The 15,388-nt window shown below is 36.0% G+C and overlaps 1 protein-coding gene across 2 annotated transcripts in view; it reads left to right on the top strand.

Moving 5' to 3' along the window:
• EIF2A (eukaryotic translation initiation factor 2A) overlaps window positions 1–14,420 on the top strand; it is a 41,861-nt gene extending 27,441 nt beyond the window's left edge. For both annotated transcript variants that reach the window (XM_019960869.2, XM_070793211.1), the window contains 4 exons: window positions 3,389–3,502; window positions 9,581–9,709; window positions 10,390–10,455; window positions 13,597–14,420. In XM_019960869.2, coding sequence (XP_019816428.1) covers window positions 3,389–3,502; window positions 9,581–9,709; window positions 10,390–10,455; window positions 13,597–13,662 — 375 coding nt within the window. In that variant the 3' untranslated portion in view covers window positions 13,663–14,420. The remainder of the gene's footprint in view (window positions 1–3,388; window positions 3,503–9,580; window positions 9,710–10,389; window positions 10,456–13,596) is intronic.
• The last annotated feature ends 968 nt before the right edge of the window (window positions 14,421–15,388 follow it).

The following is a 15,388-nucleotide window of genomic DNA, read 5'->3' as shown; positions in this document are numbered from 1 at the left end:
GTAATTAATGTAAAATCTTGGGAAAGATGAGTGGGTGTGACTTAACTGGCTATAGAGTGTGGGCTCAAATTCAAATGCCTGTCAAGCTAGGCTGGTAGTGTGAGACAGTGGTGAGTGGTGGGGAGGGGTGAAGAGAGAGAACATTCCCTCTTTAAAGGCCATAGCAACTGCACAACAGTAGCCTTTTGTTTCCACAGGAGATTTTTAGGCCCAGTTTGCCAAAATGTTTGATTTTTCAAGACAAAACAAGTCTGGATGCTTGTATGAAATGCCTCAGTTTTTTTAAGACACTGCTGATCAAACAAAACGCACTTGTCCTTGGACCATTAGATCCTTACCTCTGATGCAAAATTGCGGTTCAAGTATTCGTCAGATTCTGATCTACTATAAGATGTTTCGGAGCTCAGGAGAGAGCATTTATTAATGACATGAGTTTCTGTGATGATGTTGAGGAATAAAGTTACTCTAAGAATGAACAACAACAAAAAATAAAAAAAGAATGAACAACAAAATTACTGGTATTAATAGAAAGGTACTTCCCAGGTGGCTCAGTGGTAGAGAATCTGCCTGCCAATGCAGGAGACACAGGTTCTATCTCTGAGTTGGGAAGATCCCCTGGAGGAAGAAATAGCGACCTACAGCAGTATTCTTGCCTGGGAAATCCCATGGACAGAGGAGCCTGGCAGGTTGCAGTCTATAGGGTCAAAAAGAGTTGGTCACCATGTAGTGACTGAGCACAAGCCCAAGACCATACATTAGGTGTACTGTCCTAATATACACCTAGTGCATGGTCTTGGGCTTGTGCTCAGTCGCTAAGTCGTGTCCAACTATATAGTCACTAAATGATTAGGCACTCAGGGAAGTAGATACTTTTTCAAAGGATAAATATTTCTGTGCTTCACTTATGCCACTTATGTGCTGTGTTGTGCTTAGTATTTAAACATTTTTGTTGCATTGTTATTTAGTAAAAATATATAACAAATTAAGCCCTATTTACTATTTTTGTCTTTAGATTTTTAAAAAGGATATATTAGTCTTAAAATTTGTTCTCTCAATTGAAATTTTTCTTACACAAGATTAAAAAAAAGAAGTGACCTCAACCCATCCTGCTTTCTGAATCTGTGCAAGTTAGCACAAGAGAAAGAAATTCTGAATTATTAATAGTATATATTTTTGTTCTCTGACTCATAAAACTAATTTGTTTTGGTCAGTGGGGGGAGAAAAAATAAAATGGAAAGAATATACTTTGAAAAAAGTGGGAGAAAACTATGTGAGAGCTTCTTAAAACTAAACTTTTTTGACAGTCAAGATTTCCACTAAATTTTTGCTTTTATATATAACCTGGGGATTATGTGACCCTGTCACATCATTTTAGTTGAAGGAGCTACATGCCTATAAATGAGAAATTTTTGTATTTAATTCCAGAAAAGAGCTAAATGGCAAAGAAAATATTGTCAAGAAATTACTAGAAACAAAGATAGCCTGGTTGATAATTTCACAAAGAAAGGGTTACATAGAAGAAGGAGGAAAAAATGTGTTTGGATTCTTCCCCCTGAAGAAAAAAGGTTACTTTTTTTATAAGTAAAAAGTTTATATATTAATTAAAGAAGTATTTCTTGGCTTTCAGAAAAGCTTCACTTTTATATAATGTGTTCATCAAAACAGTGTTAGAGTTAATGTTACTGAAGAAACAAGTTTTATTAGTAAGAATGAAATTGCTGAGTATGGATAGTTTAAAGACAGCATTCAGATTATAGCAAAGTTGAGTAGACACATACTAAAGCCAGAAAAGCCTGTGATCCATAATAACTGTGTGGATTTTTTTCATCTAAAATAAAAGTCTGTCAGTGGCTACATGATGGTTATAGAGTGGAAGAGACTTCATCCTTTCTTATTGCATCTTTCTTAATTGCTTTGTCTGTTTTTGAAGTTCTCATGAGTGAAACTTTTCAACTAAAGCAAGATACTATATAGAAGAGCTCACAATTGAAAGAATGTTGATGTATAACACAAATGTTCAATAAATATTAGTATATCTTAACTATCATTATGAGCAGTGGATATAAAAAAAAGTGAAAGGCTTGCTCTGCAAATTTGTCTCTTCTACAAATATGGATTCTCATATATTCAGTTACTTCAAGTAGGGTATATTCACACATAGAACTTTGATGCTTTCTATAGTTAGTGCAGCTGCTAAGATAAAAATCACCTTATGATTTTTTGCTATTACTCTGTATCTTAAATGTTTGATCCCTGCCCATTTGATTATGGCACTTGTTAAGTACAACACAGCTCTGAGATCTAGTACTCAGAAAACTTCATGGAGATCTGGTCCTTTTGATGTGCTGAGTATGGATAGTTTAAGAGACAGCATTCAGATTATAGCAAAGTTGAGAGAAATCAATAAGTAGATAAATCTGATAAGAAGTTGAGTACTGTTATTTATACTACATGTTGCCTGAAATTACTCTGGTGTTCCTTTTTTTCCCCCCAGCTTCATTGGAACATAATTTACCTATAAAATTGTAAGATATTTAGAGGGTACATCATGGTGATTTGATATACATTGAAAAGGTTTCCTCTCACCTGGGGATTAACACATCCATCACCTTATTTATTTATTTATTGAGAACATTTGAATTTTGCTCTCAAGGAATTTGAGCTGTACAGTTATGCAATACAGTGTTATCAAGTATAGTCATCATGTTTTACATTAAATCCTTCTTGATCCTACCTGTAATTCACCCTCTTATTGAATGTAGTTAATAATTATAGAAATACCTGATGATGAAAATTTGCTTGTTTTCATTGTACAGTCTGACAAGTTGCTTAGTTTTTTAAAGACTTCTTCATTATGTTAGCTGGATTTATAATTATGTAATTTATTTACTCCTTCCTATTCAATTTGTTTTCTTACTGTCGGTTTTTTTTCCCATTTATCTTCTAATCTCTGATTTTGCAAGTAAAGATATATCAATTGACTATTTGTGCAAAGGAAATAATTGAGGCAACTGAATTTCTTTTGGCAGTAGTCAGATCCAAAAGGACCACAGAAGAAGCTATTGTTAGTATCTAATTTTATAAAAATCATGTGTCAGTGGTAGTACTAGGAAAAATGCCATTGTTTAAATAAAAATAAAGTGAATTTTGCTGGCTCTTATATAATTGAAAGATATCATATATCAACTAATAGGAAGATCTTTATTAAATCCATCCTGACCATTGAAGTAAACCTGCCACAAGAGTTTTGAAATATTCTTTGTCAGTGAACTTAAGATAAATTTGATAAAATAAATTTGTCATGTACTAGCAAAATTGTATAATTTGTTGTATATGTTTTTAAAAACATGGACTCCATTTCAGAATCATTTATTTGTATTTTCCATAGCACGAAGAAGAACCACCTCAGAATATGAAACCACAACCAGGAAATGAGAAGCCATTATCAAAAACAGCCCTTAAAAATCAAAGGAAGCATGAGGCTAAGAAAGCTGCAAAGCAGGTACTTGGGACACTTATCTTTTCAAACCAAAACAGACCAAACCAGTTAAATTAGCTCTATGCCTTAAAGTTTAAAGAATTGTAGTCCTAAAAACTTGATTGTTAGATTATAAAATGTAGTTGGAGTTAGACATAAGTAGCCAAAATGTCTCTTTTGTGTTTACCTATGAATTTCTCAGTAGTCCTGTATGTGTAACGTGGGACTGAGGGAACTGGGACTGACCTTAAGACCTGAAACCCTGGTGGGATTATGTAGTGTGTTACTTGCAGCAGACTGTTTTGGAGGAGCCTGGGTGACGTAGTATAGTTTGCTTTCTTAAACCATGTGTTTAGGAGAGACCAGAAATTACATGATTATAAAGCCATTTTGTCACTCAGTAGATTGCTACAGGAAATTGTTCAACTAGAAATCTAAATACCAGAAGTATCCAAACAGTGAAATTGTTCTAAAAGAATTTTTTTATATACTTCGTAGTTGAAAAACAACAATTGACAAGTAAATAGTGATGGCTTGTGGCTTATGGTGGTAGTGAGACCAGCTGCTAGAAACATGTGGTTAGTAAAGTCGTGGTAATCACATTTTTGAGGTTCAGACAATTTGGTCTTGCCTATTAATGCTTAGATTTTGACAGTTCTAGGTTACTTGGGTGTTTTGGTAGACAGTTACTATTTTAAGGTACAGAATTTCTTTCATCTTCAGTCACTCAGTCGTGTCCAACTCTTTGTGACCCCAGGGACTGTAGCCTGCCAGGCTCTTCTGTCCTTGGGATTCTCCAGGCAAAAATACTGGAGTGGTTGCCATTTCCTTCTCCAGTACAATTTCATTGTGTAACCATATTCTGCTAAAATCTGGGCTTAAAATATTGGCGTGTTCTTTTGTACACACCAATGATAATGATTTGATATATTTTTATCTCCAGAAATATCTGTAAATAACCCAGGCTTTGGTGATTACAAGTAAAATAATCTAGTCCACGTATTAGACTTGTGTAAAACCAGGACTTAGCCTCTCATCAGAGTGGGTAGGGACCTCTGCTGGTGCCTGATGTTACAGACTAGTAGCTAAGATTCCTTTTTTGTTGTCATTGGTTTTCCAGCTAATGATTATAGGTGTAATTGACAAATAAAAATCTTAAAGTGTCCAATATGATGATATGATATAGGTATACATGGTAATAGGATTCCTGCAGTCAAGTTAATTAACACATATATAACACATATATTCTGAGGGATGGAGCATTTAAATTCTGCTTTCTTAACAAATTTCAATCACTGTGTTCAGTATAATAAAATATTATCAACTGTAGTCACCGTATTCTACATGATATCCTCAAACCTTATTCATCCTATAACTGAAAGTTTGTACCCTTTCACTAGCCCCTTCCCATTTCTCCCATTCCCCATTTCCTCTAGCTCCCGACAGCCACCATTTCTACTCTCTATTTATGTGATTTTGACTTCTCTCTTTTTTAGATTCCACTTATAAGTCGTGCAGTATTTAACTGTTTATCTTTCTCTTTCTGGCTTTTTGCACTTAGCATAATGTCCTCCAGGTTCATACATGTTGTTGCAAATGGTAGGATTTCCTTTTTATTTATTTTTTTATGGCTGGATACTATTCTACTCTATATATGTTTGATGTTTATATATTACATTTTCTATATTCATTCTTTTGTTGATGGACTCTTGGCTTGTTTCCATACCCTGGCTATTATAAATAATATTGCAACAAACCTGGGAGTACAGATACATCTTTGGGATAATGATTTTGTTTCCTTTGGATGTATACCCAGAAGAGAGATTGCTGGATCATATGGTAGCTCTATTTTTTAATTTCTTGAGGAACTGCCATCCTGTTTTTTACAATGACTGTATAAGATTCCTTCTAATTGAGATTTAAGGGTCTTCAGAAATCTTTTCAACACAGAATCCTATTTTTATGTGATATTTCTTCCTCTTTATCAAAAGATACTTTTAATATGACCATTGCTGGTACTGAGCTAAGTAAATTCCCTTTGTAATAAAATATTAGTCGTTTATTTTGTGTGTTTTTCTGATTCTTGAGTACATGAAATTTTGGGAAGAGGGTTATAGACTCAGTTTTCTAATTTAGAAAAACTAATATTAAAATAGTGACTTTCTTAATGATAGTCCTGTGGCTCTTTTGAAAAAACAATGCGTGCTTTTACTGTAAAACGTAATAATTACAGAAACATTCTCCCACACCCCACTGCATACAGCCATATAATCACCGACACATGTTATTTACTAAAGGTGATACTACTAACCCATCATTGTAGAGTTGCTTTTTGCATGTTTTCTCAGTGAGAGCAAAATGTTTTCTACTTTCAAGATAATTCTATCAATATGCAAAGCATTATTATTTTTTTTGAAACAACTGGTTGAAGTTAGTAAAAGTTATGATTGTGAGGTAGAATGAAGGTAAACAATCTATGATAGGACCTCACCTTAACCAGACCATCTTTCTTATGCCTGACTGTGAATTAAGGAACCAGAAAGGAGTCAGATGTATATAATCTAACCAAGTACTTTTATAAATTTATGGTGATTCTATGAACTTATCATCTTTATCAAAAATAAGTGAAACAAAGAGTTTCATCTTATCATATGCATAGCCTTTCCAGAGAGTGACCAGAATTTAAATACAGTAACATAGACATTTTGACTTACTCTTTGTTTTTTAAAATACGGAGAAATTGTGTCATATTTCACTTAACTTTAATAATTTTTTACATGATATTAATCTTCAAGAAAATTAGAGATACCAAGGGACCATTTCATGCAAAGATGGGCTCGATAAAGGACAGAAATGATATGGACCTAACAGAAGCAGAAGATATTAAGAAGAGGTGGCAAGAATACACAGAAGAACTGTACAAAAAAAGATCTTCACGACCCAGATAATCACAATGGTGTGATCCCTCATCTAGAGCCAGACAATGTGAAGTCAAGTGGGCCTTAGAAAGCATCACTACAAACAAAGCTAGTGGAGGTGATGGAATTCCAGTTGAGCTATTTCAAATCCTGAAAGATAATGCTGTGAAGGTGCTGCACTCAATATGCCAGCAAATTTGGACAACTCAGCAGCGGCCACAGGACTGGAAAAGGTCAGTTTTCATTCCAATCCCAAAGAAAGGCAATGCCAAAGAATGCTCAAACTACCGCACAGTTGCACTCATCTCACATGCTAGTAAAGTAATGCTCAAAATTCTCCAAGCCAGGCTTCAGCAATACATGAACCATAAACTTCCAGATGTTCAAGCTGGTTTTAGATAAGGCAGAGGAACCAGAGATCAAATTGCCAACATCTGCTGGATCATGGAAAAAGCAAGAGAGTTCCAGAAAAACATCTATTTCTGCTTTATTGACTAGGCCAAAGCCTTTGACTGTGTGGATCACAATAAATTGTGGAAAATTCTGAAAGAGATGGGAATACCAGACCACCTGACCTGCCTCTTGAGAAACCTGTATGTAGGTCAGGAAGCAACAGTTAGAACTGGACATGGAACAACAGACTGGTTCCAAATTGGAAGAGGAGTATGTCAAGGCTGTATATTGTCACCCTGTTTATTTAACTTCTTTGCAGAGTACATCATGAGAAACGCTGGGCTGGAAGAAACACAAGCTGGAATCAAGATTGCCGGGAAAAATATCAATAACCTCAGATACGCAGATGACACCACCCTTATGGTAGAAAGTGAAGAGGAACTAAAAGACCTCTTGATGAAAGTGAAAGAGGAGAGTGAAAAAGTTGGCTTAAAACTCAACATTCAGAAAATGAAGATCATGGCATCCGATCCCATCACTTCATGGGAAATAGAGGGGGAAACAGTGGAAACAGTGTCAGACTTTATTTTTGGGGGCTCCAAAATCACTGCAGATGGTGATTGCAGCCATGAAATTAAAACATGCTTACTCCTTGGAAGGAAAGTTATGACCAACCTAGATAGCATATTCAAAAGCAGAGGCATTACTTTGCCAATAGAGGTCCGTCTAGTCAAGGCTATGGTTTTTCCAGTAGTCATGCGTGGATGTGAGAGTTGGACTGTGAAAAAAGATGAGTGCCGAAGAATTGATGCTTTTGAACTGTGGTGTTGGAGAAGACTCTTGAGAGTCCCTTGGACTGCAGGGAGATCCGACCAGTCCATTCTAAAGGAGATCAGTCCCGAGTGTTCTTTGGAAGGACTGATGCTAAAGCTGAAACTCCAGTACTTTGGCCACCTCATGCGAAGAGTTGACTTATTGGAAAAGACCCTGATGCTGGGAGGGATTGGGGGCAGGAGGAGAAGGGGATGACAGAGGATGAGATGGCTGGATGGCATCACTGACTCGATGGACGTGAGTTTGAGTGAACTCCAGGAGTTGGTGATGGACAGGGAGGCCTGGTGTGCTCTAGTTCATGGGGTCGCAAAGAGTTGGACACGACTGAGCGACTGAACTGAACTGAATCTTCCTAGAAAATTAGTATTCTCACCTGATTACAAACAACTACATTTTTATTTTTTTGGACATGCCACCCAGCTTACAGGCTCTTAGTTCTGCCACCAAGGATGGAACCCAGGCTCTCAGCTGTGAAAGTGGACTGCCAGGATATTCCCCCAAACAACTAAATTGAAAAAATTGAGGGGACTTCCCTGGTGATCCAGTGGCTAAGACTGCGTTTCCAGTGCAAAGGACCCGAGTTCGATTGCTGGTCAGGGGACTAGATCCCACATGCCACACCTAAACGATTCTGCATGCTGCGGTGAAGATCGGACCCAGTATGATTTGACCCAGTACAGCCCAAAAATAAATAAAAATAAATAATTTTAAAAAGTTTTTTTTTATGAGATTTCAAAAGTAAATTTTGGTAGGCAAAGTATGTCTCTTCTCCTTTTATCCACTCCTCTCCTTTTTTATTATGAAAAATACCAAACTACACCATATTATCAGAACTTATAGGCTCCTTAAGAGTCAAAACTAAATAATTTCTTTCTAAATACTCTTAAATGCTCAGTAATATTTTCACATAGAAGGTTAGGAATTAACATTTGTGGATTGTAGTGTACGAATTAGAACCAACATGACTCTAAAAAAGAAAAAAATGCTCGAATTCTGCACTGTCTAAAAACTCTCTGGCAGACATTTTTAGATTTGGAGATCTACAAGTGATACCCTGTCCCATGTTCCCCTAGGATGCTTTGGGAGTTTGGAGTATTCCACCCAGAACTCTAAGAGATTCTAGAGTCTTGCAGAATCTGTGTATTCTACTGGGAACTCTGTAAGGAAGAAGTAGAAGCCCTACTTAAAAAGTTTTCCATGGCACAGTATTGCCGAGCTGAATTGATCTGATTGTAAATAAATCTCTATGGGACTTACCCTGTAACATCATCTGTTATATGTACTTGAGTTTATATACTCATAGTTTTGGAGGATATCCAAGAGTGAAACTTCACACACATGCCTTAGTTAGATAAACCCTCTCACATTTCCAAATCATCCATATAATGGCACATCCCCAAATAACCAAAAATCTAGAATGTTTATTGGCTGAAACAGTAATCTCCTCTTTTACTAAGGTCATTTCATTTCTTTCCATTTGTTATTATATAACTAATTATATTTTACATTAATAACATTTTTATTACATTTTGCTAATATTACTAAAATCCTTTTTTTTTTTTTTTTTTGGCTGCATCACGTGTCTTGAGGGATCTTTAGTTACTGGATCAGGGGTTGAACCTGTGTGCCCTGCAGTAGAAGCACAGGAACCTAAAACCACTAGGCCACCATGGAATTCCCCAATATGCTATTTTTTATTTTATTATTATGTTACTTTAAGTTACAGATCTAGCCTTTTGGATATCTCTTGTACTGAAATATTTTTTTAAGCTTCATTATATCTATTATGGGACGATATAACATACTTGAGGCCAGCAGTTCAGTTGCTTTCTTTATATAAAGTGTGTAAAAGACTATGTTTTCTAAATCATATTTTGTTTTCTAAAAGGCTCTATTTGTTGAAATACTAAAGTGATTTCATTTTTGAAAACTGAATTCTTGAAAATATTTCCTGCAGGAAGCGAGAATTGACAAGAGTCCAGATATGCCACCCGCTCCTGCCCAGCAAAGCACACCACGAAGTACTATTTCTCAGTCAACTTCCGGGGACCCTGAGACAGACAGAAAAATCAAGAACCTAAAGAAGGTGGGAGGCTTCAGTGAAAAGCACATGTGTTTATTGAAAGAACACATGAGAATTATATAAAGGAAATAGTGTTTAGATGCCTAAAGACAGGCATCTGAGAGGTTTGTAGCAATCCTTGTTGTTGCTTTCTCACCATGAAATACTGTAACTTAGGAATGGTACTGATTTTAGTTTTATTCACAGATGTCTAAGGGATATTAGTTCTTTATTATTGATTTTTAGAGTAATAAGAAATAATGGACATTTGAACATTTTTATACTCACTGCTTCATTATACCCTTGTGAGACAGGTAGGACAGATATTCATCCCATTTTTAAAGATGAAGAAAGAGGCACAAAAGGAAGTTTATTAATTGTCAAATTGCAACCACTGTGTGATGGTGGCCTTGGAGGTAAAATCAGGTTTCTAGAGCGCTTCCCAGGCCACATTACTGAGTTTCTCTTAAAGCTAAAGATGTGGTCCAAGTACCATGAGGTACTGAAATAAATGGTGAAATTAGACATATATTTACATACATGTACATATACATAGATGTACATATATAGTAATATTAAATTTTTGAAAAATACCAAATTTCATGTTCTTAATGTACACAGTTTTATGTTTAATTTTGAAAGTAGTTTGTGCATTCTGAATTACTTATTCTTTCTTCCTTTTGACTCCTGTTTGGTGTTTACAGAAACTGAGAGCAATTGAACAGCTGAAAGAACAAGCAGCAGCTGGAAAACAGCTAGAAAAAAATCAGGTCTTTTCTGCATTTTTCATTTGGGCTCATAGTTACTACCACCCTTCCCCTTTTTATTACAAGCAACTATTTAATCAGATTAAAGAGTATATAGATTTTAAAACTTCTTTTGAAATACGCAAGGATAGGGGAATACGTGGATCATGGTGAATGAGGGAGTCCCTATTTCCTGTGAGACATACTAATGCTGTAGCTGCTGCTTATTATGTTAGACAAATAGAAAATTCTCTTCTTTTCTGTATCTCAGGTCACACTGTCCTGTTTCCCCTTTTCCTTCCTCCTGTCCTCCACACTTTGAAGCCCAAGTGTAGAATGGAAGATTTATTAGACTTAGAGAATGCAGTAAGACAGCTCTGTCTTTTGTCTCCTTAATTCATCAGTTCAGTCGCTCAGTTGTGTCCGACTCTTTATGACCCCATGGACTGCAGCACACAAGGCTTCCCTGTCCATCACCATCACCAACTCCTAGAGCTTGCTCAAACTCATGTCCATTGAGTCAGTGATGCTATCCATCCATCTCATCTTCTCTTGTCCCCTTCTCCTTCCTTCAGTCTTTCCCAGCATCAGGGTCTTTCAAGTGAGTCAGTTCTTCACATCAGATAGCCATAGTATTGGAGTTTCAAGTTCAGCATGTCCTTCCAGTCAGTATTCAGGACTGGTTTCATTTAGGATTGTCTGGTTTGATCTCCTTGCAGTCCAAGGGATTCTCAAGAGTCTTCTCCAACACCACAGTTAGATAGAAAGCATCAATTCTTCGGCGCTCAGCTTTCTTGACAGTCCAACTCTCACATCCATACGTGACTACTGGAAAAACCATAGCTTTGACAAGGACCTTTGTTGGTAGTGTCTCTGCTTTTTAATATGCTAAGTTGGTCATAGCTTTTCTTCCATGGAGCAAGCATCTTTTAATTTCATGGCTGCACTCACCATCTGCAGTGATTTTGGAGCCCCCAAAAATAAAGTCTCTCACCGTTTCCATTATTTCCCTATCTATTTGCCATGAAGTGATGGGACTGGATGCCATGATCTTCGTCTTTTGAATGTTGAGTTTTAAGCCAGCTTTTTCACTTTCCTCTTTCACTTTCATCAAGAGGCTTTTTAGCTTCTCTTCACTTTGTGCCATAAGGATGGTGTCATCTGCATATCTGAGGTTACTGATATTTCTCCTGGCACTCCTGATTCCAACTTGTGCTTCATCCAGTCTGGCATTTCGCATGATGTACTCTGCATAGAAGTTAAATAACAGGGTGACAATATACAGCCTTGATGTATTTGTTTCCAAATGTGGAACCAGTCTGTTGTTCCATGTTGGGTTCTAACTGTTGGCTTGACCTGCGTACAGATTTCTCAGGAGGCAGGTCAGGTGGTCTGGTATTCCCATCTCCTTCAGAATTTTCCACAGTTTGTTGTGATCCATACAGTCAAAAGCTTTAGTGTAGTCAATGAAGCAGCAGTAGATTTTTTTCTGGAATTCTCTTGCTTTTTCTATGATGCAGTGGATGCTGCAAGTTTGATCTCTGGTTCCTCTGCCTTTTCTAAATCCAGCCTGCACGTCTGGAACTTCAAGGTTCACATACTGTTGAAGCCTGGCTTGGAGAATTTTGAGCATTACTTTACTAGCATGTGAGATGAGTGCAATTGTGTGGTAGTTTGAGCATTCTTTGGTATTGCCTTTCTTTGGGATTAGAGTGAAAACTGACCTTTTCCCAGTCCTGTGGCCACTGTTGAGGTTTCCAAATTTGCTGGCATAACGAGTGTAGTACATTCACAGCATCATCTTTCAGGATTTGAAATAGCTCAACTGGAATTCCATCACCTCCACAAGCTTTTTTCATGTGATGCTTCCTAAGGACCACTTGACTTTGCATTCCAGAATGTCTGGTTCTAGGTGAGTGATCACACCATTGTGATTTTCTGGGTCATTAAGATCTTTTTTGTATAGTTCTTCTGTGTATACTTGCCACCTCTTCTTAATATCTTCTGCTTTTAGGTCCATACCGTTTCTGTCCTTTATTGTGCCCATCTTTGCATGAAAAGTTCCTTTGTATCTCATAATTTTCTTGAAGAGATCTCTAGTCTTTCCCATTCTATTGTTTTCCTCTCTTTCTTTTCATTGATTACTGAGGAGGACTTTCTTATGTCTCCTTGCTATTCTTTGGAATTCTGCATTAAGATGCATGTATCTTTCCTTTTCTCCTTTGCCTTTTGCTTCTCTTCTTTTTCAGCTATTTGTAAGGCCTCCTTAGACAACCATTTTGCCTGTTTACATTTCTTTTTCTTGGGGATGGCCTTGATCACTGCCTCCTATACAATGTCACAAACCTCTGTCCATAGTTCTTCAGGCACTCTATCAGATCTAATCCCTTGAATCTGTCACTTCCATTGTATAATCGTAAGGGATTTGATTTAGGTCATGCCCAAATGATCTAGTGGTTTTCCCTACTTTTCTTCAATTTAAGTCTGAATTTGGCAATAAGGAATTCATGATCTGAGCCACTGTCAGCTCCCAGTCTTGTTTTTGCTGACTGTAGAGAGCTTCTCCAGCTGCAAAGAACAGAATCGGTCTGATTTCTGTCTGATTGACCATCTGATGATATCCACGTGTAGAGTCGTTTCTTGTGTTGTTGGAAGAGGATGTTTGCTATGACCAGTGCGTTCTCTTGGCAACTCTATTAGCCTTTGCCCTGCTTCATTCTGTACTCCAAGGCCAAAGTTGTCTGTTACTCCAGGTATCTCTTGACTTCCTACTTTTGCATTTCAGTCCCCTATGATGAAAGAGACATCTTTTTTTGCTGTTAGTTCTAGAATGTCTTATAGGTCATCATAGAAACCGTTCCAGCTTCTTTAGCATTAGTGGTTGGAGCATAGATCTGGGTTACTGTGATATTGAATGGTTTTCCTTGGAAATGAACAGAGATCATTCTGTCATTTTTGAGATTGCCCCCAAGTACCTGATTCATATCAAACAACAAATTAGACCTTGTCTCTAATCTGTGTTTTTTAAATCTGTGGTGACCAAAAAATCTGGTAAAGTCTCAGGTATATTCTTTCTCTAAATTTTTTCTCTTTCGCTATGTGCCTATTGATCTAATAATTATTTCATTTCCTGTTTAATAACTTTATTGTTTTAAACTTTTCTAGTTGGAGAAAATTCAGAAAGAGAAAGCCCTTCTCCAAGAGCTGGAAGATTTGGAACTGGGTATTTAAAGATTCACAGAAAGCAAGCTGGTTACCAGAAATCATTGCAAACGTATTTTCTGTTAAACCCATCAGTGTACATAGATATATCCATGTGCCCACATTTAACGTTCACTTATAATTTTGATCATTTATCTAAGATTCTACATATCTATACGATTACTTAATATGTCTGTTAAATTGATTTTTACATCCTGCATTCTGTATCATGTCAACATATGATATCAAAAATAGACATATGATTTTCTGTTTAGCTAAGCTTGACAGATTGAAAGACTAATGTCATTGTTTTTTAGTAGGAGACAGTATTTACCATATAAATGAATAAAAATATTTTAATTTTAGCCTTTGTTGACTCTAAGTTCTTCAATTAACAATTTCTTTATTAATTTACAAAGACAAGTTTGGGAAATTTTTCCTTTGAATATATAACATAACTATCTTGATCCTAAAAGATTATATGGTTGAACATTAAAGAAAAGCCTTAAAATCAGGTTGTACTAAATATATTAAATTGTTTATATTATTGGTAGTATTTGAAGTAAAGTTTTTCTGATTAGTTTTAAAATATCAACTTTAAAAAAAGAAAATAATAAAACGTGATATTTCAGATAATAAACCTGGCCATTTAATGATAAGGTAATATTTTCTAAATGTGAACTATGATTATTTTGCTGTAGTTGTCTTGATTGTTGTGGTTGTTCACTTATATGATGAATAAAAGTTGTTCACTTATATGATGAATAAAAGATGTACTGGTAACCCAAGACATTTAGCTATCAAAACTGATTTATATTTGGTTTTGGAGTCTGTTACAGCTACTTTTTTTTAATCTGATTTACATTTGAAGTTATTTTTATTACATTTACATTGATACAGGTTTTAATTATCCAGAGCTAATATTTAAGCTAAGTAAAAGAAAAGAATCTAGGAATACTCTGAGAGAGATATACAGGTAACTGAGCTTCCTGATGTCCCAAAGCTACAAATAAGATTTGGTACAGATCTAATGAATTAAAGTTGTAGTGTTTTGGGTTGTTTTTTTTTTTTTTTGCAGTGGAAGCACAGAGTCTTAACCACTGGACCGTTGTCAAAGTCCCTTGAGTGGTATTTTAAATGTTTTATGTGCAGAGTGAATGTGGACATATACACACTCGTGTACATATAATTTCTTTCAACATTAATTCATTTTTGATAGTAAAAACATAAGCTTTTTTAAAGTAATATATTGAAAAACAATGTAATTTTCTAATAAAATGTTAGGTAATTCACCTTAAGCCAGTATAATGTTTTTTGACCAAGCAGCCTGACAGTTTTCTTAATTTTAAATTTTTTAATTACCAATTTATACAGTTTACAGCAAGTATATTAATCATTTTAAAAATGTTCATCTTAAGGGAATTCCCTGGTGTTCCAGTGATTAGGACTCTGTGTTCTCACTGCCGAGGGCCTGAGTTCAATCCCTAGTTGGCAGACTAAGATCCCACACACTATGTGGCATGACAGTGAATAAATCAGTAATCAATAAATTTTATCAATCAATCTATGGGAATTTCCTGGTGATTCAGTGGTTAGGACTCCGTACTTCAACTGTAGAGGGTACGTATTCGATCTCTGGTCAGGGAACTAAGATCCTGCATGCCATGTGGCCCCCCCAAAATTTTTTTTAATGAAATGTTTATCTTAGAAGTATTACCATTGAACCTTTTGCTTTAGTCAGATGCTTTTTAATTGC

The sequence above is a fragment of the Bos indicus genome, chromosome 1 (genome assembly GCF_029378745.1).
Source record: "Bos indicus isolate NIAB-ARS_2022 breed Sahiwal x Tharparkar chromosome 1, NIAB-ARS_B.indTharparkar_mat_pri_1.0, whole genome shotgun sequence".
Taxonomy (NCBI): Eukaryota; Metazoa; Chordata; class Mammalia; order Artiodactyla; family Bovidae; genus Bos; species Bos indicus.
This window is presented reverse-complemented; position numbering and strand designations above follow the sequence as displayed.